General features: G+C 34.4%; 1 protein-coding gene across 1 annotated transcript in view; it reads left to right on the top strand.

Moving 5' to 3' along the window:
- The window catches only part of LOC120780080 (muscle M-line assembly protein unc-89-like), a 46,706-nt gene extending 28,151 nt beyond the window's left edge, over window positions 1-18,555 (top strand). Inside the window, exons 10-22 of the mRNA XM_040112350.1 lie at window positions 1,253-1,473; window positions 3,984-4,386; window positions 4,482-5,134; window positions 5,510-5,821; window positions 6,378-6,437; window positions 12,539-12,601; window positions 12,822-12,920; window positions 14,653-14,970; window positions 15,473-15,598; window positions 16,021-16,047; window positions 17,656-17,820; window positions 18,167-18,394; window positions 18,550-18,555. Coding sequence (XP_039968284.1) covers window positions 1,253-1,473; window positions 3,984-4,386; window positions 4,482-5,134; window positions 5,510-5,821; window positions 6,378-6,437; window positions 12,539-12,601; window positions 12,822-12,920; window positions 14,653-14,970; window positions 15,473-15,598; window positions 16,021-16,047; window positions 17,656-17,820; window positions 18,167-18,394; window positions 18,550-18,555 — 2,681 coding nt within the window. The remainder of the gene's footprint in view (window positions 1-1,252; window positions 1,474-3,983; window positions 4,387-4,481; window positions 5,135-5,509; window positions 5,822-6,377; window positions 6,438-12,538; window positions 12,602-12,821; window positions 12,921-14,652; window positions 14,971-15,472; window positions 15,599-16,020; window positions 16,048-17,655; window positions 17,821-18,166; window positions 18,395-18,549) is intronic.
- Window positions 18,556-23,872: the final 5,317 nt, after the last annotated feature.

Here is a 23,872-nt window from a genome sequence, read left to right as displayed (position 1 = left end):
AAATTGTAGTAAAAGATATCATGAAATGTTAATGCAATAGGTCACTGGTTGCATTAGTGCGTCAGTCTAATACGTACCAACATCTGCACCAGAAATGTAAACAAATGGGGTTATTTTTTATGCATGTTTTTGTTTTAATATTTTGCATATGTATGTGTACTATAATGCTTAAGCTAATTTAAAACTTATGAAATTCTTGATACAGAATGTCTCAAAATTAACGCAAGATTTAAATTTGCCACCATTTTAATTAATCTCTTCACAGTTAACTATGTTAAAACACTATTCCGTCCATATTTAATATCAAATTTTCAACTGTGGCCGCCAGGCTTTAATTTTTTTTGGAATATTGTGAAATAAGGAAGACACGTTTTTCTATCGTGCAACACTCCAATTTTACTAAGCTGTCATTTTGTTTTTTTTAGAGTTGTCGATTGGTTTTTTTTAGAGTTGTCAACACTTTACTACATAAATGGCGGCAAATGAAAATATTGCATTAATTTTGGAACACTCTTTATGTATACATTTTGGGAGTAACATTTTATGTTTTTATTCGATGCACTGGCAGGTTAGGAGTTTGACTTCACATTTATAAGACGGTTATTCAAATTGTAGGAAATACAATGAATTAACTATTTTACTATGTTAATTATGAATAATGTTATTTCATTCTTTTTATTTTTGTTTTGTTTTCTATTTTATAAATTTTTTAGTATGCCATTCATAAATATTTTTTATTCATAACTCTTCATGTGTTCCTATCACAGACATATAATTATCAATTAATTTTCTGCAACTATTGTAAGGTTGCGAACTAAGTCACTAGCCGTTGTCGATTTTTTTAAATAAAATATGGTAATCACTTTTGGCAGTCTGATAGCAGATTAAATTAGAATTCATTTCATTTCGCTCAACAATGTTTTGAACTTCTCAAATAACTCTATACCGGTATCATAATTATACGTTTCTTATAACCTAACCTAACAGACCTTTTTAATATTAGTGTAAGAAAAATAAAAGTAATTTTATTATTATTATTATATGCGTTAAAGAAATACCTATAATAGATATAAGAAATCCCTCTGTGCCGCACTTTACTAATTTATAATAACATTAATTTTTCATGACAAGTCTTTATGTAATTCCTGTATTATTACATACATGTATATGTGTATGTTACTAGCTGGTAGCAACTGCTCATCAAAAATAAATTATTTTAACATAAGCAAATAATAATTAAATTACACATCAGGTACCAATGATAATGGATTTGCACCATCATTCATCGAAAAACCTCGAATTATACCAAACGATTCCGGAACTCTTATTACGATGAAATGCAGATGCAAAGCAAAACCTGAACCCAAAGTTAGCTGGTACAGAGGAACGCAATCGATCAGTGAAAGTAAAAAAATAAAAATCAAGTCGACTCTGATTGCTGAAGACACATTCGAACTGACATTAGAGATCAAGGTAAAGTAAAATGTATTAATAAATATTAAAAATATTTTAAAAACTTTGACAAGAGATAATGTCTCAACTTCTTCTTCTTCTTTATTGGCGCAGACACCGCTTACGCCAATATAGGCGAGTTAACAACAGCGCGCCAGTCGTTTCTTCTCTTCGTTACATGGCCCAAATTGGATATTCCAAGCGAATCCAGGTCCTTCTCCATCTGGTCCTTCCAACGGAGTGAAGGTCTTCCTTTTTCAGAGCTGGAGTGTTTTCGTCCATTCGGACAACATGACTTAGCAAGCGTGTTGGCTGTTTTTAATTCGCTGAACTATGTCAATGTCGTCGTATATCTCATACAGCTCATCGTTCCATCGAATGCGATATTCGCCGTGGCCAACGAGCAAAGGACCGTAAATCTTTCGCAGAACTTTTCTCTCGAAAACTTGTACCGTCGACCCATCAGTTGTTGTCATCGTCCAAGCCTCTGCATCATATAGCAGGACGGGAATTATGAGTGACTTATAGAGTTTACCAAATTCAGACATCGCGGCATAAAGGCAGCTCCTTTTCAAGGAAGAGGTGGTGTGTATCGATTCTCCTTTCACGGGTCGTTTGTTGATTTGCCAGGTCTAAAGCGACATTGGTAAGGTCCAATCAGTTTGTTGACGGTGGGCTTTAATCTTTCACACAATACGCTCGATAGAACCTTATACGCGATGTTGAGGAGGCTTATCGCACGGTAGTTGGCGGAGATTGTGGGGTCTCCCTTTTTGTGGATTGGGCAGAGCACACTTAAATTCCAATCGTTGGGCATGCTTTCGTTCGACCATATTTTACAAAGAAATTGATGAATGCTCCTCATCAGTTCTTCACTGTCGTGTTTGAATAGCTCAGCCCGCAATCCATCAGCCCCCGCCTTTTTGTTGTTCTTCAGATGGGTAATTGCTATTCGAACTTCTTCATGGTCGAGCAATGAAATGTCTGCTCCATCGTCATAGATTGGGGAATCGGCTTCACCATCTCTTGGTGTTATGCTTTCATTGACATTCAGCAGGCTGGAGAAGTGTTCCCTCCATAATTTAAGTATGCTCGGAGTATCGGTCACTAGATCACCTTTTGGGGTTCTACAAGAGTATGCTCCGGTCTTGAAACCTTTTGTTTTCTGTCTGCAAATGCGTCACGCTTCCCTCTTCAACTCTCAGTATTTATCCCATCCCGTCCAATCTGTTTTCTCACCGCTGCGATACGGCACTCCTCGTCGTACCAGCTGTTCTTTTGCATTTTCCGAAAACCAATGGTTTCGGTTGCAGCTGTACGAAAGGAGCTTGAAATGCCGTCCCACAGTTCCCTTAAACCGAGTTGCTGATGAGTGCTCTCAGAGAGCAGGAGTGTAAGCCGAGTAGAGAGTCGTTCGGCTATCTGTTGTGATTGTAGCTTCTCGACGTCGAACCTTCCTTGTGTTTGTTGACGTGCGTTCTTTGCTGCACAGAGGCGGGTGCGAATCTTGGATGCAACAAGATAGTGGTCCAAGTCGATGTTAGGACCTCGGAGCGTACGCTCGTCTAAAACACTGGAGACGTGTCTTCAGTCTATCACAACATGATCGATCTGGTTGCTGGTATTTCGATCCGGAGACAGCCAGGTGGCTTAATGAATTTTTCTATGCTGTAATCTAATACTAAAAATAACCATATTTCGGGCCCCGGCGAAGTCGATCAGCCTCAACCCATTTGGGGATGTTTCCTCGTGGTGGCTGACGATAAAGTCGCAACTATGGTCACATCGCCCTTCTCTTTCATCGAGGCGTGGGCGCAAGTCAGCAATATGTTGAAGAACCTCGCTTTAGTGGAGATTTTGGCACGATGTTCATCTACCGGGGTGAATGATAGTACTCGGCGACGGTCGAGTCTCTCTCACACCACGAATCCTACACCAAACTTGCGCTCCTTTATATGGCCACTGTAGTAAATGCCACAAGTACCTACTCATCTCAGTCCTTGTCCCGTCCATCGCATTTCTTGGACGGCGGTGATGTCAGCCTTCACTTTAACGATGATATCAACCAGCTGTGCAGCGGCACCGTATCAATTAAGAGACCGGACCTTCCACTTGCATGCCCTTAAATCGTAGTCCTTATTTCGTTTGCCATGGTCGTCATCAAAAGGGGGGTCTCTCATCCGAGGCAGTTTGTATTCTTTCATTGGGGGCGCTTTTTACGTGGCGGGTCTCAAACCCAGTGCACTACTCCGTAAAGGGGGTGTTTCGCCTTCTCACTTTAGCTCGCCTTCAAACGGATGTTCTGAGGCTACCCAGTGGATACTTGGTCAAAGACCGGAAGTCGTGAGCTGCTTGAATCGTTTCTGGCCACTCCCAAGTGAATGGCGATCAGAGAACTTTCCTAATTTGCGTGAACTTCGCATGACTAGCCTATTATGTGCATATATTAATCAGACATAATTTTTAAAATTATAACATTTTATACATTTTTAGACGGATATCAAAATATTTATTTTTGCCTTTTCGTGTAGGATCCTGGTGCTGCTGACGGCGGCACTTATCGCTGTAATGTTCAAAATGAGTACGGAGAGTCTAACGCAAATCTCAATTTGAATATTGAAGCTGAACCAGAACCCGAAGGCGAAGGTCCCACATTTGTGGAGAAACCACGCATAATTTCCGAAAATAAGGGAAAACTTGTAATAATGGAATGCAAAGTTAAGGCTGACCCAAAGCCACATATAATTTGGTCACGAAACGGCCAAATTATTCAAGAAAGTAGTAAAATAAAAATGTTTGTGGACCAACGTGGTGACCAATACTACATTAAGCTGGAACTTATTGATCCACAAATAGAAGATTCCGGTCTCTATAAATGCAATATCAAAAATACACTGGGTGAATTAAATGCAAACCTGACGTTAAATATTGAAAGTAAGTTCTCTTTACACTAAGTATTAATATATTTCTATCTGCATATTGTATTAAGAACACATTTTAATCAAATTATTTCATTTCGATTCGTGCAGTCGTGCCTGTTATTAAAGACAAACCAAAAATTATCAAAATCATTAAAAAACGTTCTGTAGTCATTGAATGTACAGTAGCGTCCAAATTTGAACCAAAATGTACATGGTACAAAGAAGAAACGGCGGTGAGAGAGAGCCAACGTCACTTTTACCGTGTCGAACAAACAAAAGAGGGCGAGTTCGCCGTGAAGTTGGAAATAAATGAAGTGATGGAAACTGACAAGGGCTCTTACAAACTAATAGCTAGCAATGAAAAAGGAGAGGCAATTTCCCAAGTAGTTCAACTTATAGATATTCCAGAAGAGGAGCGTAAATCTACTGTACCAGAGTTAGTTAAAGCTCTTTCAGATCAGACTGTGGTTGAATCAAAATCTTTCGAATTACATATCACATTGAAACAGAAAGATCGTAAATGTAAAATTGAATGGTATAAGGGAAGTATATTAATTCGTGAAACGAAAGAAATTACAACCACATTTGATGGTACAAATGCACGGCTAACATTCAGCACAGCACGCCAAGAGCATTCAAGCACTTACAGAGTGGTAGTCATCAATGAGACCGGCAAGGTAGAGTCAACTTGTAAGATCACCATCGTGAAGAAGCTTGCTATGAAAAAAGACACACAACCGGAAACTGAGGAGAAAATCAAGGTAATACAATTTTTATAGTGAACCGAGAAGACAGTGCGTATAAGTAGGTACACATACATATGTAGTTGTACAGGTATTTTACCTGCCTTCAAGTGTACCATATCTTAATTTTGATATTGGTATGAAAGCGATCCGACTATTTTAGCAACCTCTTTGGTCATTTTATTAATATTATAATGGTTAAATGACTAATTTAAAAGTAATTATAATGTTTTTAATTATATAATAGTTATAAAGAATAATAGTAACGTATAGGAAACGCCATTTTTCGAATGTTCCCATATATTCAGTTACGACTATTCACTATTATCCCCCTAACCTAACATTACAACTTCTTACTCTTCATACAATTTCTAACATTTATCTAAAATTCAGAAAGGTGAGGAAGAAACTGACAAACCGGATGAAGGAAAAGAAGAGAAGAAACTAGAAAATGTAAAGATTGAAAAAGAAACAAAGCAGAAGGAAATTGAAATAAAGAAAATCGAAGAAGAGGTGAAGAATGAGGACAAAAAGATTGCTTCAAAAGAAGAGTCTGACAACCAAAAGAAGTTGGTTGAGTCCAGAAAGGAAATGACAAAAGAAAATGAAAATGATAAAAATATGGACGAATCACAAAAGGAACCGAAAGAAAAGCGAAATAAAGTCATTGAGAAACAAGAAAAACAAAAAGTAGACGAAATGCAGGTAAGACATATTAAAGCCGCCTACGTAACGATGATAACGACATTCTTGCGTTTTAGTTGCATTAACGAAAAATGTTATTGCTTAAAGAGTTGCTTTTTTAACTTTTTTTCTGCCAGTTATATATATGTATAAGGATAGTTTGTCACAATTATCTATACCAAGGGTCAATAAAAAACACAACAACATAGCTATGAGTAAGACAAAAAATACTTCGACTCAAAACTGAACTAAGAACAAAACAATGTTTTCTATAGCTTAGTGAATACGAGCCAGCAGTGAATGAATAATGAGCGGTCAATTAATTATGCTCTATAAATATAAGATCTTAGGTATAAAACAACTAATAGGCACGTAACATTTACCAAGGCTTTAGAATTGCTTTAATCAAAAGTAGCAATTATTATTTATAGTGTTAATTACTATTCATATTGCAATTATCCTTTAGTGCCTTAGTTCATCACTTTATAAGTTTTTTATTAACTTAACAACAGACTTTTAAACAATTTAATCAAGATTTTCATAACTTTTTTATATATAATTTTCTTTTCATTAACAGTCGGCGCCATCTCAACAGGGACAACCTGAAATAACATCTGTAAGGAAAATAGATCGCAAGGTAAGTTATTCAATTAGCGACAAAATATAGAAAAATTACCTGTTGCATTGGATAGTAAATCGCTAGCCATACTTCTTTCAAGCGAGTGGAGAACTTCGTATAAATTAGGGTGTCCGTAGTTTCGCAAGTTGATCCCATATAAAGTATATGGTAATATGGTTGAATTTAAAAAACAGATGGGGGCGTGTGTACAAAATTAACTTGAGAAGTAACAGACACCCGTAAAACAATAAAACCGATTATACAAGTTTGTGAGTTCATTAAAGTTGATTAAAAAGCGACTTCAACCAAAATCCTACGAATCTACCCCTATTGAATCACCCTCTTGCAAGAAAGTTCTGTGTAGTAATAAAAGACAATGACAAAATCGACGATGATGACTATTTCAAAAATTATTTTTACAATAAAACTAAAATGTACGACAGCAAATAGGCCAAGTTTCTATATTTACATAAAGCTTGCCGGTACTATAGTAAAATGATAATATTGGTTACAACAATAATTATGTATATGAATTTGATTGATAATTGATTTTATCAGATTCTCTACTTTTTATAGCAATCTTCTGTTGTAATGTTGCAAGAAGTATTCGCTGTTAGATTATCCCTTTTCTCTACAGTCACCAGAACCCGATTATTGATTAGAATGTTTGAATATTTGTGTTAAACAAAGTTGCAAAGACATTTTCACCACCAAAATCAACGATTGTCAAGAACGTATTCGGAGAGTTTGTTTGGAAATTGTTCAAATTTAAGACCCAGACATTTAAATATCAAATATACGAATAAGAAGAATGTAGATTTTGCCTGTAATTGTTTTGTTTCTGTGTTTGTTTATTCTTATGAACATGTGGAGAATATTGTTGTTAAATCGAGATGGACTTTATTGGTACATACTATACATATAAATATGTATGAATTTCAAACTTTTGAATGCGACGTACATTATCTTATACCTTATAGTCGTTTGCTGATGCTTAAACTTCTTTATTGTAAACAATATTTTTGCATCTGAATCTTACATGGCAACATATTTTAACGAAACAGGCTAGTATACAAGAAGAACAAAAATCAGAAATTCATAGGAAGTCCGTAATCAAAACACAGGAGACAACCGTCATAGATGGTGAAAAAATATCATCTCGACGTTCGTCAGTGGTGGTATGTACATATATTAGATATTATTATGCTTTGTTGCTTAAATTGCAATTTAGCACAGTGGGTTTCAAAGCAGGTAGAGCTAAAGCATATGAAAAAAAAGAAATTAAATACATACACATATATGTATATTAGGGCGGGTCGATTTAAAAATCGCCCATTGCTCTATGAAAATCATATTCTAGGGATCAAAATAAGATACTTTGCCGAAGGAACCATACCTCTAAAACGAATTTTGATGTCCCCCAATTTGGGTCGAACCTTTGGGTAGGGGCAAATTTTGAAAAATCCCACTTTGACCCATTTAGAGTGCTCCAATCGAGTCCAAATGTATGACCGAACCCCACTAACTTTGGACGGCCGATCCACCGATGCCAGTGGCACACCCCCTGGAACTCCCCTGGGGGGTTCCCCATACAATCATTTGAAAAAATCACCATTTTTGGTGATTTACATGAAAAAATCAGCTAAATTGCTATGTTTTTTCTTTATTTTGATTTATTTATTTATAATAATATCGATTTTTTCTCTTAAGAAATTTATTTAGTCAGAACATATGTAAATGAAAAAAATTAATTTAAGTGAGTTATAGAAAAGAAATTAAAAAAAATTATTGTTTAAAGTCTTTTTTACTTTCAAGTCTGGGCAATTTCGCACGGCTCTCTAATGTCGTCGCCATAACAGCCTCTACATTTTCCGGTATAACCCTTTTGGAAACGCTAGCTAGCAATTGAACATGTCGTTCCGTTCCTTGTATGTGTGATGGAATTTTTGGATTATTAAACGGTGGATCATCTTGATTTAAATATTCTTTCAATGTATCGTACGGAATGCTTCGCGTGAATGGTGGTTCAAATACGATATTTATATCATTCAAATTGATCATTTCCGTATAACTTGTGCAATTAAAGTTTGTATCTGCTTTTTTATAAACTCTAAGTTTCATTGGCTCGTCAACATCGGTTCGATAGCATAGAATTTTCTTGATAGCACAGTCGCGCTTTTCTTTCCTATCATCAAACAACATTGATAACAAGATATTTTTCGAATGCGCATAATATGAATTATCATTAATTACTTGATTGACAATTTTGCGTAAACGAGGTTCGTGACCAACCAATAAACTTGAAAAATAATGCACTGCCGTACACGACAGAGCTGTAATACTTGATATTGAAGTACATTGGCACATAACATTTAATTATAAATTCAACCAGAATTCTTAAATTTGCATCTGGATTTTCCGTTGTCACATATAATCGCAATAATCTAGCGGCCTTGGTGAGCCACCGAGAAAGTACAATTTTCCCTGGTTTAATGTTAGCCAGATCCACCGGAACCACGCCGCTAGAAATTGCATGGGCCATGTCGTATAAGTACTTCGAATCGGTGGAAAATTCTCTTTTTTTCTGGAGCAGGGGGCATATTTTGCAACTCAATTTACTGGAAGCCGTCCACCACCTAAAAATATCTAATAATAAAATAATTAAAAATGGTTGACAATTATAATAAATGAGTGATAGCAATAACTTACCGGAAGAGTTTCACTAGTTTCGATTTGACGGCTCAGTTTTCCGGTTGCCGATCTTGGTCCAGTGCTGGTTGATTTATCCAAAGCTTCAAACAAATGCCGAAACGGAAGTTCGTTGAAGTGTAGAAGGCAAACAAACCAATGCAATGGTCTTTTTAACAGCAATACGAATCGTCGTATAATTCCACCAATTTAATTTGGTTGTTTTGTATTCAGCGGTTTCATGTTTCAGTCTTACGTAACCAATCAATTCAGAATTGGGTTCTCTCAAAATAACAAGATGAGGTTCTTTTACCATTCTAGTATGATACTTCTCATCAATTTTATCTATCGTTAAAGTATCATCTTTTCTGCCATCGAATGAAAACGCTAACAAATTGGTATCATCTAACCGTTTGCGAAGCACTTCTTGTCTGCATTTTCTCTTTTTCTCTGCGAACTTTCGATTTATCCATGATGAGAGGTTTCCAATGCTTATCTTTAATTTTAAAATCTTGCAAAGAGCGGTTCCCAATGCTGATGCTACTCTGTCAGGCACACCAAATCTGTCACATACCAAGGCAAAGTTAAAACAATCGTATCTTTCTGTGTATTGTGAACTTGTGCTTCTATCCATATCTTCTTGAACCGGTGGCGGGGCGTATGTTGAATCATCGGGATCTTGGTATGTTGGCATTGATGATATAGACGTTGCTCCTTGCTCTTCAGTTTCCATCATAAATGCATTCATTGTTAGTCTTCTCTGATTATGTTGATCGTGCATGAACTCTTTGAGGCGTTCGGGAACCCAGCCGCATGCACATAGAGCTGCCTTCAAATCGCATTTACATGTTCCAATGTAAAAAAATTGTTTCCAGAGATTTTACATACTCTGTAAATTGTTGGGTGTTGTTTCTTCTCTTGGTTTGCTCTTGATACTTGTCAAGCAATTTATTCAATTTATTACATACACTTTTTTTCAGCATTATTTCCATACCAAGTTTTTCCCAAATTCCAATCAACTTATCTTGTACTTGAATAGTGAATGATTTATGGGAAAACTTTTTTTGTTCTATTTTAGCACGTTCGCTTAAGTAAAAATAATATCTCAAGATATCCAGATGGGTTGCACCACATGCTGAGTGCATACACACATCTTAACACTAATCTACTGTACATACCGACATTATGTACACATATCTTAAGCATAAGTGTTTTCAAGGGCAAACACAATTGTCTATTGTTAGTTTAAGATCATCACTTAAATTAATTTTTTTCATTTACATATGTTCTGACTAAATAAATTTCTTATGAGAAAAAATCGATATTATTATAAATAAATAAATAAAAATAAAGAAAAAACATAGCAATTTAGCTGATTTTTTCATGTAAAGGCCAAAAATGGTGATTTTTTGAAATGATTGTATGGGGAACCCCCCCGGGGAAGTTCCAGGGGGTGTGCCACTGGCATGGGTGGATCGGCCGTCCAAAGTTAGTGGGGCTCGGTCATACATTTAGACTCGATTGTAGCACTCTAAATGGGTCAAGGTGGGATTTTTCATAATTTGCTCCTACCCAAAAGTTCGACCCAAATTGGGGGACATCAAAATTCGTTTCAGAGGTATGGTTCCTTCGGTAAAGTATCTTATTTTGATCCCTAGAATATGATTTTCATAGAACAATGGGCGATTTTTTTGCCTCCCTATAAATCGACCCGGCCTAATGTATATGTAAAAGTTTAGTTAATATTTCGATAATAATTGTTTGCTTTTCAAACTGGTAAACGGACATTATGCACATAAATGTATTAAATCTGGAACCATAGTAAATATGAAATCTTGGAGTACAAAGATGCCTTTTTATATTCAATATAACATATAAGGCCACACAAAAATATTACCAACATCAAGGGTAATAAATTTTAAAGTTGGTTGTAACTTTGTAATCCTAGTATATGGGGTTTTGTATAGGAAACAAAACACTATTCTGGGGATCGGCATTTCTTTTGTGTCATTCGCGTTTTTCTAACTAATATTGTACACACAGCTAATGAAAAATATGATTTTTTTACGCCAAATACATACGCCATAAATCAACAATATACTACTTATAACCTACTTGTATTTTATAAGTCTAACTTTTTCCATATATTTTTTTCAAGTGGAAGTCTTCTAAGCAGTAATTGTTTCACTTGAAATCAATTTAGTTTCATATTATACTATGTATCTAGCTCAGTGAATAGTCAAACATAATTTCAACTCGTTTATGGTTTAAAAGCTCTGTTCTAGTAAAATAACTCATTAAGGAATCGCTCTATGACTAATATAAATGTGAAATCTAAATATTTTTATCTAATTGGATGTTAGACAGGAGTTCCTAGCTATAAACTGGTAGGTGTTTCACTGAGTGGCTCTTATCCTTGCATTTACTCTTGCACACACATACAAGGTGCGTTTCAAAGTAAACATGACTTAAAAAAACAGAACAAATGGATTTTTCGGCAAAATCAATTTATTTTATTCAAAATAGTCTCCTTCTCCTTCAATACAGCTTTTTGCACGGTCCAAAAGCATGTCGAACGAGTGTTTTAGCTCGTTGGCTGGTATGGGCGCCAGTATGCCGGTGCAAGCCTTTTGAATGGCCTCTACGTCTACATAACGCTTTCCTTTCATGGGCAAATGCATTTTTCCGAAAAGGAAGAAGTCGTACGGTGCCATATCGGGTGAATACGAAGAGTGTTTAATGATTAAAATGTGATTTTTGGTCAAATAATCGTCCTTCGAATGTTGGATTCTGAGCAATTTTTGGTCGTCATCAATTTGTGCGGAACAAACTGTGCACACACCTTTCGTAAGCCCAAATTTTCAGTCAAAATGCGACAAATTCAGTTTTTGGAGATATTCAATTCCATTTCCATGAATTTCAGTGATGATTTTGGCTTATTTTTGATTAATTCACGCACAGATTCGATGGAATTTCCGGTGATCACGGATTTTGATAGGCCCACATGTTGATCGTCATTTATGTCCTCATGACCGCTTTGAAAACGTTGAAACCACTCGTGCACTCTGCTAAGGGATAGACAATCATCGCCATAAACTTTTCTACTCAATTGAAAAGTTTCGGTAAAAGTTTTTCCAATTTTGAAACAAAATTTAATGTTGGCTCTTTGTTCGAAGCTCATTTTGGCACCGATAACACAAACATACTGACATTTAAAACGCAATAGCTTCACTTCCAATCTATGAAATGTCATGAAATTCTTACTGGATAGTCGATAAAGATATCAGACTCTAATGCACCAGCCGACATATAGATGGCGCCACCAGAGGGAGCTAGATTCAAAAAGTCCTGTTTACTTTGAAACGCACCTTGTATATTATATTATATTCTATCTAAGTGTATTAAATACCATATATGTTTTGCTTCTGCAGCAACATGAAGAGTCCAACCAGGAATTACGTAGATTGTCTGTTATGGAGAAGACGGAACTTGAGGTAGCTAGAAATTGTTTGCAACTAAACTATATATTATTGTCCTAATGATTTCCTTATATAGCATATTAATAAAATTTTAATCGTAAATACTTAATTACAATTTATTCAAACATTGACTAGAATTTAACGTTTACATTATGCATGTATAGCCCTTTTCCACCACCTTAGTAAAACTCCAAATCCTTTTGATATTTTCCACAAATGTATGTAATTCTAAAAGAAACCTGAAAACAAGAAAATTGAGGCGAATAAGAATCCACAGCAAATAAAAGAGGAAATCCCGAAACTTAAGCCCGCTCTAAAACGACAAATACCAAAGGTGAGAAATTTGTACTCATTTTTTATGTTTTTTCAAGCATATTTTTGGATTTCTTTCTTTCTACGTCTATCATTTATCGATCTTTTAATCGTTTCTTATTATTTTTCTCGTACATCTATATATTCAGTGAATTTCTCTTTGCTATTAGTTCCTTCATATTTTTTGGTGATAAATATAATAATTCAGCTCATTGTTTTTAAAAATGTTTACTTATATTCTCACTGGTTTATGTTTAAGAATATTCAATAATTACTTTTCCATTTTTTTAATTCGAATGAAAAACTCAAAATTGTTTGGCCGGCATATTGCTTTTGTTATTTTGACAATAATCCAAACCGAATTTCGAGAAAATATTTCGTCAAATAAAAAAGGGCTGTATCAGGTAGTTCAGTTGGTATAATGCTTCGATATCGACGGTTCTGTCAAAAAAGCAGCTTCTTTGAGAGCAGAGAAATGGTCGTGTGCAAAATTTCAGATCAATATCTCAAAAACTAACTGACTAGTTCCCATATATACAAATTGACACGTACATGACTAAATCGACTCAGCTCGTCATGCGGATCATTTATACAAACATATAATTTAAGAGGTGTTTCCTTCTAGGTATCACAAGCTTCGTGCCATACTTAATATGGGGTATGGAAATAAATATGACGAGTTGAACAACACAACTCTTGTAATTTGAAAAAAAGCCGTCCGTTCCTTTCGAGATCCTTGTCAGTTTTTGTTTCGATTTTAATCTTCTCCTATTTGTCATAACTTCTAATTGCATTTCCTTCCATTCAGATTCATAATAAAAATGCCTTCTTCCTTACATATGAATTTCCGGCGAAGTAAAGTCAATTTTCGTCAGGGGATGTTACCTTCTTGATATCATTGGCCAGAAAAGTTTATAATTTATCATCCCGAGAGCATAATCGGACAGAGAATTATACATTTGCTGTTAATATAATGTATAAAATACTGGGAGTGTAACCATTAAAAAACTTCTTACAAATTGAAGTTCAGCAGTTAATTAACAATGATAACACGTTTGTATATCGAGTCCTTGGCTTAAAATATATACGATCTAGAAGGCTTATTACTTAGTGAAAAGATACTGCTATTCCTACAACGCCTTCTTCTACCGAAATTCTCTACTATTCACAAAGAATAATAGAAACAAGATTGTAACATCATTATGTAATAAACTGCATAAAATACTGTCTCCTGGCTTGTAAATTGAAAACAGTTTCTCTCTGCTACTACTTCTCATTCTGAAATTCTTTACTTCACCACCTGTTATTTATTGTTCATTCTTGCTCATAACTGTCGCAGCCTTAGACTGAAAAAGTAACATTAAAAACTGAATGTAATCTTTATCGAATACTTATATGGGCTACTCTTGAAATTAAGCAGAGTTTGCAACTACAACCCCACAAATTGAAAGTTCAATTGTCTTGCGTTATATAAAATGCTATTAATATTTGTAATATTGACCACATTAAAGTAAAGGACGGGCAAAATATATTATAAATCATTCTAAACTTCTAAAATTTTGCTAAACGGATCTTAAAACTATAATTCTCAGCTTATATTTTCGACTTAACATTTGTTATTAACTTTTAATTTCCTGTTACTAATTAATTTCTAACAACTCAAAAATGTTTTTGTATTGTTATATGATGTTTCCTTCTTTGTATTCTTCCATGTTTTATGGTTTTTGTTTTCTTTGCATTGCATTCAATATCAGCAAAAACAAGAAGAAAAGACTGTTGTGGAAGAACTGCCAAAATTACGAAAAACTTCTATTACTATATCTAAGGAGGAACCAAAACCAGAACCGCCTAAGCCTAAAACCAAGGCTAAGGTCAAAGCTAAGCCGAAATATGAAGAATTACCAGAAATACCGGACTATGAAAGGCCTGTTTTAGAAAAATATGAAAAGTCTGAATTCGCTGCAAGTGACTTTAGTAGAGAACTTGATATACCTACGAAAATGCAGAAACCGGTATTAGATTCAGAGAAAAACGAACCAGAGAAAGGCATTCTGAAAAGCGGATCACCGAAGGTATGAAACAGCTCACATTTTGCATAAATTATTTTAAATGTATATTAATGGGTCGTTTACTAAGTAATATCGTTCGATGAAAACAGATAATCTGATTTTATTTTTTCGCAGCCAACTTCACATTTAACCTCTTTATCATTATATATTTGAACAGCAGATATAGTAAAAATTGTTTGTAAAAAAGTTTTTTACATTTTATTATGTCCTGGAAGGCCTCTTGAAGCCTCTTGAAGCCAAAGCGGAAGAACAACTCGAGAGATTGCTGAAGGATTAAATTTGTCTAATGCAACCGTTCACCTTACGCAATAAAAAAATCGTATTTGAATTGCACTAAGAAATGAAAATACTTAGTGAATGATCTACTATAACTAAAAGTATAATACCATGTGTACCATATGCATGAAATCCTGCTAATAAGTAGAAACTCATTTTTTATTTCAATGTATAATACCATATAATTAAATGTTGAATGCTCTATGCATGTGTTTACTCATGTTTACAGAAAGAAAAGGCCGACCAAGTGTCAGCTGATGAATCCACTGGCTTCAAAGTAGGTAAAGGAAAGATTCCAGAAGATGATACTGACGTTGATTCTCCAAGTTTGCGTCCTGTGATTATTGAGCCAGAGGTAAGTCATGTATGATGTAAAAATGCATTTTATTTTATTATGTACAAGTGTACGACATTCTGTGACGGATACGGAATTTTTTTCTGGGGGAGGTGAGGTCGAGTTTTAAGTTTTTGGGGTGGGTGGGGATCTGCCTTTTTCTTTCAACATATTTTAAATATTGATGTTACTACGTAAATTTTTCTGAACTTGAATTTTTTTCCGATTTTTTTGGGTGTCAAACAAACACTGCCACCGAATGGCCCCCTCCTCTCTGTAGATCCTTTTCTGACATTGTATTGTGAGAATTTTTCTTAAAAATACATTTTTTAAATTTCTTTCATGTACTTATATTGCATTTCCCGACGTCTAAACCATTCTTAACTTAACTCATATGGAAAAACAACATCCTCTCGTAACAATTTCGCATTCAAACTAAGCAGACGAAAGTACCTTTTGCTCCTGTTGAGGTAAGTTAATCTGTAATTTTTTGATTTTCAATTACATATGTATGTACATACATATTTTTTAATATCTACTGCGTCTTTATGTGTTTATGTATTAAACATCTGTCACTTGTCTCAGAAAGAATGTAAGAAAATCCATTTTATATAATAAAGTTCTCTCGATCAATATATAATATATGTATGCAGATGTAAAAAATATTGCTTAATTTGTATGTGAAATGTTTGCACTTCTGAAGTTTTAAACGAAAATGCATATTTATGCATCTAAATATATAAATTAAATAATACCGGGTTGATTACACCATTTAGAGCCCAAGAATGAATCGATAGTTACAGTCTAAGCGGTGGCAACGTTTTCGAAAGAGAATTTCAGATAAAACAGTTTTTACGAATGCTGTTTCACTCAATCTTTTACTCTCCCGGATGTTCCACGAGCTATCTGGCGGAAGAGGGAGAAAGTTGAAATTCTTATTTTTTCGTTGTTGCTAGCTCTCGTACTTTTACTCGTTTACTGAATTTGTCTCTTCTGCGTTTGTCGTTATTTTCTTACAAAGAGACAGTATGGGCGACCAATAGTTCTACGTATAAGTCCGCTTTTATAATATTATTTCGAAATTACTTAATTTAAAGCGAAAAAGCATAAAATTGAGCGAATATTCAGAAACGTCTTATTAAGCGGCAATTCATAAGTAGTTTCTGCGAAAATTATGCTTTTTGTACGGATAATTATGTTTTGTAGATGATTGTACCTAAAATCAATATTAAAGTAGAAATGATATTAAAAAAAATAAAAATAAAAAGTAAATCTTTATGTTTCTAATATTTTATAAAATGTCTCTACTGAACTCTTTTTTTTTCATTTCCGACTTTTCTAATACATTTCTTTACCCTTTCTCATAAGTTTTTTTTTTTAATATTTAAGAATATATATTTACATCTTTACAAAATTCGGAATCTGAGTCAAACAACTATATAATTTGAAAAAAGAAATTAATCTTTGTGATTAAGGCTCATTATATCTTTACCTATAGGTAATCTTTTTAGTAGCGGAAACTGAAGTTTTGCGACCGCAGAATATCATACGTTGGAATGCAAACGTTGAACTCCAATACAATAAAAGAAAGTGTTATGAAAATTTCACTTTAATTTTCGGGTAAACGGCTGACAGCAGGTGATGTTGAAGCTTTTCGAGTTATGCGATTATTCAGAGAAAAACGAAAAGTGCTTTTGTCCTATCGGATATACATATGTATACGTAATGGACTACGAAACGATAAAGGCGCTAAGATTAAATTTGAATTGTTCGCCGTTAAATCAGTTGCTTCTCCAACTATGCATCATTTCGATCTAGAAATACTCGTTTGTTAGTAAACCATCACTTTTTCTCCTTAAACTTAAGAATTGTGGCAGCTGCTTGTTAATTTTTGGCTGTAAGCATTGCGACCGAGCAAATTACTTTTGATTATACTGAACCAAAATTAATATAATTTAATTCCTCCATAGTTGAAATGGTCAACGATACGACTCAGAATTTTTTTTAAACATATTATTTAGGGTTGTAAAGGAATTATATACTGCTATGTTTTGTACTTATCCTTTTGTGTCATGCAGGGTAATCAATCTTTCAAGGAGTTCAAACAGCAACGTCGGCGTTCTTCAGTTAAAAATCTTATAACCAAAGAACCCATTGAAAATTTTTTGAGAGTAGTTTTGAAACCCGTAGTAAAAGATCCAAAAGATGAAGAAGTTCCACAGCAAGCTCAGCAGATGTTAAAGGTAACTGAACAATGAAGCATTCTCTCATGCGCGGTCTTTCTGCCTCTATCTGTTTTCTCTCGCTCTAATTATTCTGTCAAATTTCTTGAGAAGCACCGTCGTCTCCTTGTTACTTTTTTCTAAAATTGAGAGCTAAATACTTCACTCACTGGTACTAAAAAGTTTACACCATTTTATTTTCATATTTTAATATTAAATCTATTTGATTTTTCTTGAGCCCTTTTTAGCAAAACTTTCTTTCCTCCTCATGCTTTGTTTCTTAGTTTTTTAATTAAAAAGTCCATTTAAGATTTTCAATAGGATATCTACATACATATATGATCCTTATACATCAATGTTTTTTAAGGCAACAATGAAAGAAGGTACAATCTTGATAGCATCCGATAAAGTGAAAGTTCAGGTTTTGAAAAAACCTGAAAGTTTACCAACAATCTTGGATAACTATGAAGGTCCCGAATTAGAGAAATATACAAAAATTGAATTTGAAAAGAAAGTAAAGGATAAAAGTGAAATACAGTTAACGACTAAAAAGGTTATACCGCAATTCCAATCGCCAATAAAAGATTCGACAAAGGTAAGCTTTGTTTTTTTATTGTATTAAATTTTCACACCAAGCATTGTTGTAAAATGAGAAAAGGCTTAGAAAATGTTGCTTGCACTTAGGAGATGAATATTTAATGTTATCATATATTTTTTAAATAACAAACTTTGTTCAATATTACAAATAAGGATTAATGAAAACACATCACTAACGAAAGTACATACATTATTTACTTTTTTTATGTATATTTTTAGTAATATGGGGAACTTTAAAATACTCTTTGCTGTTTCATACATACCGCAATTATGGTTCGAAAAATATGATGGAAAGTAATCATATGTTCAGAAGTTTATGCAATTATATAGTAAATATTCAAAAATCGTTTTCATCTTAAAGATTTATGTGTACTTTTATACAAAAAAAAACATTGAAACGCATACTTTTTTATGAATATTTTTTGATGTGCTGTGGCGAGCAGACGGAATAGATATTTTTAAATATGGTTGAAGAAAACTTTAAATTAAAAATATTTTTGACGTACGATAATACTTCCTACATAGTAGAGATTCACAAAATTGTTCTGTGTGATATGCATCTGCTATTTTTTTGTTGTTACAATATAAAAGCACTCAATTTGTTTTATTTTTTCTGTATACGAGTAAAACATTAAATCTATATTGAATTCAATGTCTACGATATGTCCAGGCAAAACTAAAAGACCGAAGAGCTAAGATACTTTATTAAATACTAGGGCTATAACCGCGACTCCGCTAGCGTGAAAGTTGGGACTGGCATCATACATATCTTAAAGGGCTATACCAGTGTGATGCATGAAAAATTAGGCGATTTTCGTGAATTTTTTTAAAAGAAAAGTACTAGATTGAATGTTTCGACGTTCTATGGACGTAATAAAGTATATTTTTAGCTATATTAAACATTTTTGAAGTTATACTTCTTATGGGAGTTTCTAAAAGGTTGCGTTTTATGTTTAACGCTTACATATTTACGCTAGCTTGTCGGCGAAGATGTTCGAGCAGCAAGGGAAGCGGTGACAATCGGCGATCGTTTGTCAGTTTCTTTCGGCATATTGACTCTTTGACAAAGCGTGAGTTTCGGCCATGCGAAAGATGCGAGCCACACTTGTTATTATGAATATATGGACATTAGGGTGTCCGTTATTTCCCAAATTTATTTTTGAGTCTGCAGCGCTCTCAAAATTTTTAGTAAATGCCCTAAAAAAAAATTATGAAACCCATATGAGCTCTTAATATTGATAATAACCCGTGCCGCAACGACGATTTATTTCCCATTTAAATAACATGGGGCTTTCGTACTTTTTGCAATTAATTTTTTCTTTGCGAAACCAATTGATACGTTGCTGCGGCACCAACTTATTTTTGTAGGAAATGTATGTGGCTTGCATTTGCTTTCGTAAACATACAGACAAATGTGCCAAAGAAATAATATATGTACATATATGCCATACAAATTCTATTGGTATATATGGAAATGATAACGAATATACAAGAAAATTGATGACCTTCATGAAATATCAATTTTTTTTGAAGAAATGAAGTTCATTTGGCACATCTTCACTTTGTAATAGTCGAAATAAATATAAATAATATTTGAAATATTATTTTATTTAAAAATTAAAATATAAAATTAAAGAGAAATAAAATTAAAATAATTGAAGTGAAATTTCTTAGGCGACTTCGGAAAAGGTTGCGTTAAACGTTTACTGCTTCAGTGGAGGGGGAATAGCGTTGAACGATTAACGCAACTCGGAAGGAGACAACTTCTAAAATATTACTTTAAGTTCTCTGCCTAAAGCATAGAGAAGGTGCAAATTGAATTCTGTATGATGTTGTATGTGAATTTAAGAAAGTGTTGGTCACTCTGCCAAATTTTTATCTTTTCCCTCTCGTTATTTTTCTTTCATACAAAATGATATGCATTTCTTGGAATATCACTAAGAAGTTTCACTTCTTCCGCGCGTAGGGACTCCACGCACAAGTTTTTGTTTACAAAAATATTGAAAAATAACGGAGTTATGTGCTGTCTGCGGAAGTGCCGAAAAAAAAGTGCCTCAACTGCTGGCATGATTCCGGTCGAAGGAGTAGCTGAAACAAAAAAATTCAAAATTTTAATTAAACTTAAATATATTTTCTATAAAATGAACTACGATCTTTGATAAATATCAAAAATTAAGAAAATGGCGTAATTTTGAAAAAAATCGTTTTTTTTTTTATGAAAAAATGGTCGTTTTTTAATGCCAAATTGACAATTTTGAACCAATCAAAAAGATCCATTGTGTAGCAAATGTATTCAACTATACCCAGTTTTAATTTGAAGTCGATCGGTCAATTTTTCGTTGAGTTATGATGTCATCAATTTTGTAACTGCACAGTGAAAAACGCTACTCCCTTCTCTCTTTGACGTGGGATGACGTGAGAATTCACAACATTTGGATTTTTGCCGTGGAAACGTATCAGCTGATTGCTCTCTCACAACGCAGGGTTGCCAATATCGATATACTATAGTAATTATCAACTTTTATAATTCAATCTGTTCAATATGTTTCAATATGTTTGAAATTTTCATAAAATAACTCAAAATCAGAGTCTAATGCTATTATTTATAAATATGTAAACTATTTTTAATAGTTTGTTTTCAGTTTTGATATTTTATATTGTAAAAAATTGTAATTGAAAACAAAGATGTGCTCAAAACTATATATGCGTATTGGGCAATGGCAACATTGTTCAAATGCAAACAAACAAAGATGGCTGATTTCTGCGTTTTTACCACGTTTTTCACTGTTCACACATTTTGCCGATGAGGAAGGAAAAGGAAGGAAGGGAGTAGCGTTTTTCACTGGCTGTGCTTTTAAATGCGTTATAGCACAAACAGTGGAGAACGTAGAATCGTGGCCCGACTCAGCTGATACGACCTATCTTATGGGCGCGCAATGTAAGTGAACAGTGAAAAACGCTACTCCCTTTTCTCTTTGACGTAGGGTGCCATGAGAATTCACGCCATTTGGATTTTTGCCGTAGAAACGTGGCAGCTGATTGCTCTTTCACAACATAGGGTTGCCAACATCGATATACTGTAGTAATTATCAACTTTTATAATTCAATCTATTCCATATGTTTCAATATGTTTGAAATTTTCATAAAATAACTCAAAATCAGAGTCGTATGCTATTATTTATAAATATGTAAACTATTTTTAATAGTTTGTTTTCAGTTTTGATATTTTATATTGTAAAAAATTGTAATTGAAAACATAGATGTGTGCAAAACTATATATGCGTATTGAGCAATGGCAACATTGTTCAAATGAAAACAAACAAAGATGGCTGATTTCTGCGTTTTTACCACGGGATCAACTGTTCACACATTTTGCTCGCTAAGGAAGGAAAAGGAAGGAAGGGAGTAGCGTTTTTGACTGGTTCTGCTATTATTGTCAAGAATATCATGCACTCATCTCTAAGAATATTTTTTCAACATTCTAGCTATTCCGCTTTTTTTTATATGCCTCATGTTCTGTTTGGTTTGCCTGTCGATGCATCTGCAATACGATCCTTTATAAAAAACTAGTGGACAATAAAATTGTTGTTATGAATAAACATGAGTACGTTATTTCTGGTGTTACAACCCACGGGCTTCAAATTTGAACATTGTTTCTAAATTTGAAAATGATTTTAAGTAATTTTAAAAATAGTTAATTTTGAGATGATTGAAAGAGAGTAGTATTATATTTTCAATAATTCCAAATTAAATTTAACTCAGCTCTATTTATATCGTACTTTTTCCGGTCATATCCGATAATTAAAGTAACGCTGAATAATAATATGCGAATTAATTTTCAACCGAAGATTTTGTAATGTTATTTCGGGTATATCTAGATAATTTACGTCAACAATAGTAACAAATGATTTTAAATATATTTAATAGCCGGCAACAACTCTTGAATCTGTTATCGCCAATTACTGAGCAATATATTACTATAATTGAAGTATTTCAACACTTCACCATGATAACGATTGCTTAAAGAACATTTGTTAATTTCAGTGGCTTCAGAAAAAGGAAGGATAACCGGGCTATCAGCTATCACCAGACAATGGTAAAACCGTAGCCCTAAAAAATTCATCGCTGCAGTTTAAATATTGCATTGTTCTGTACAAATCTTGACTTCGTGTAGATTTGTTAGTTATTATGCTCAAATTATAATTGAACGTTTTATCAACACTGGAGCTATTCCGCTATTTTATACTCTTGCAACATGTCATAATCTAGTAAAGTAGCCACAATGCCAAGACGACGAAAGTGTCAATGCCATATTTTGTTGTGACATTAAAAATATCTAACGGGTTCGTCCTAAAAAGAAACTGTCTTGTTCAGGAGCAACAATCAGTATAACCCATAGATGCATTCGAAAATTAGTGGTGACCCGCATTAGCTTTTTGTTGTTATTTTTATACTCTTGCAACCAGTTGCTACAGAGTATAATAGTTTTGTCTACCTAACGGTTGTACTTATCACCTAAAATTAATTGAGGTAGACATAGGGTTACATGTACATATATACGTACATAAATTATTAGGATGTCGAGACAGGTTGAAATCCGGGTGACTGTCCATCCGTCCGTGCAAGCTGTAACTTTAGTAAAAATTCAGATATCCTGATGAAACTTGGTATGCGGGTTCCTTAGTACAAAAAAAGTGCGAGTTCGTAGATGGGCGTAGTCGGACCACTGTCACGTCCTCAAAACGTCATTTACCGAAAACTTATAAAGTGCCATAACTAAGAACTAAATTAAGATATAAAACTCTAATTTGTTGCAGTGAATCGCAGTAGCAAGCGGAACATGTGGGCAAAACCTTAAAAAAAGTATAAGTGTAGAGTAACTAAATATGCCTGAGACATTAATTTTACCCCCAAAATGGTATCAGAGAGCCATGGCACCACCCACTGTACGAGGATTATCGTCAATTTAATACAATTTCTAAGCTGAAAACAGCTATTTTGGATATACAGGGTTTGTCCGAAAAGTAATCGTTATAATTCTTTAAAAACTTCCAAAACAGGCTCCTTCAGTGTGGATGCAGCGCTGCCAGAGCGATTTCCAGGCATTGAAGACGTCACCGAAGGCATTCTTCGGAATAGCCTTGAGAGCCGAGGTGCATGCTGCTTGGATCCCCTCTGTCGTCTCAAAATGCTTGCCTTTCATCAGCCCTTTCAGGCAAGGAAACAAAAAAAGTCCGGGGAGCCACATCTGGGCTGTAGGGCGGTTTGAAGCGTTGTGATGCCAGCCTTCGTTGGGTAGCTGTTCACAAAAAAAGTGGGGTGAGCCGGGGCGTTGTCGTGGTGCAACTCTCAATCGGTTGCGACATTTGCCGGACCCGATTGACCCTTCGTATGAGTCTCATGATGACTTCCACGTAAAACTTGGTGTTGACGGTTTGTCTTGGTGGACGATGCCTTTGATGTCAAAAAAGACCAT

This window comes from Bactrocera tryoni, unplaced genomic scaffold, assembly GCF_016617805.1.
Source record: "Bactrocera tryoni isolate S06 unplaced genomic scaffold, CSIRO_BtryS06_freeze2 scaffold_138, whole genome shotgun sequence".
NCBI lineage: Eukaryota > Metazoa > Arthropoda > Insecta > Diptera > Tephritidae > Bactrocera > Bactrocera tryoni.
This window is presented reverse-complemented; position numbering and strand designations above follow the sequence as displayed.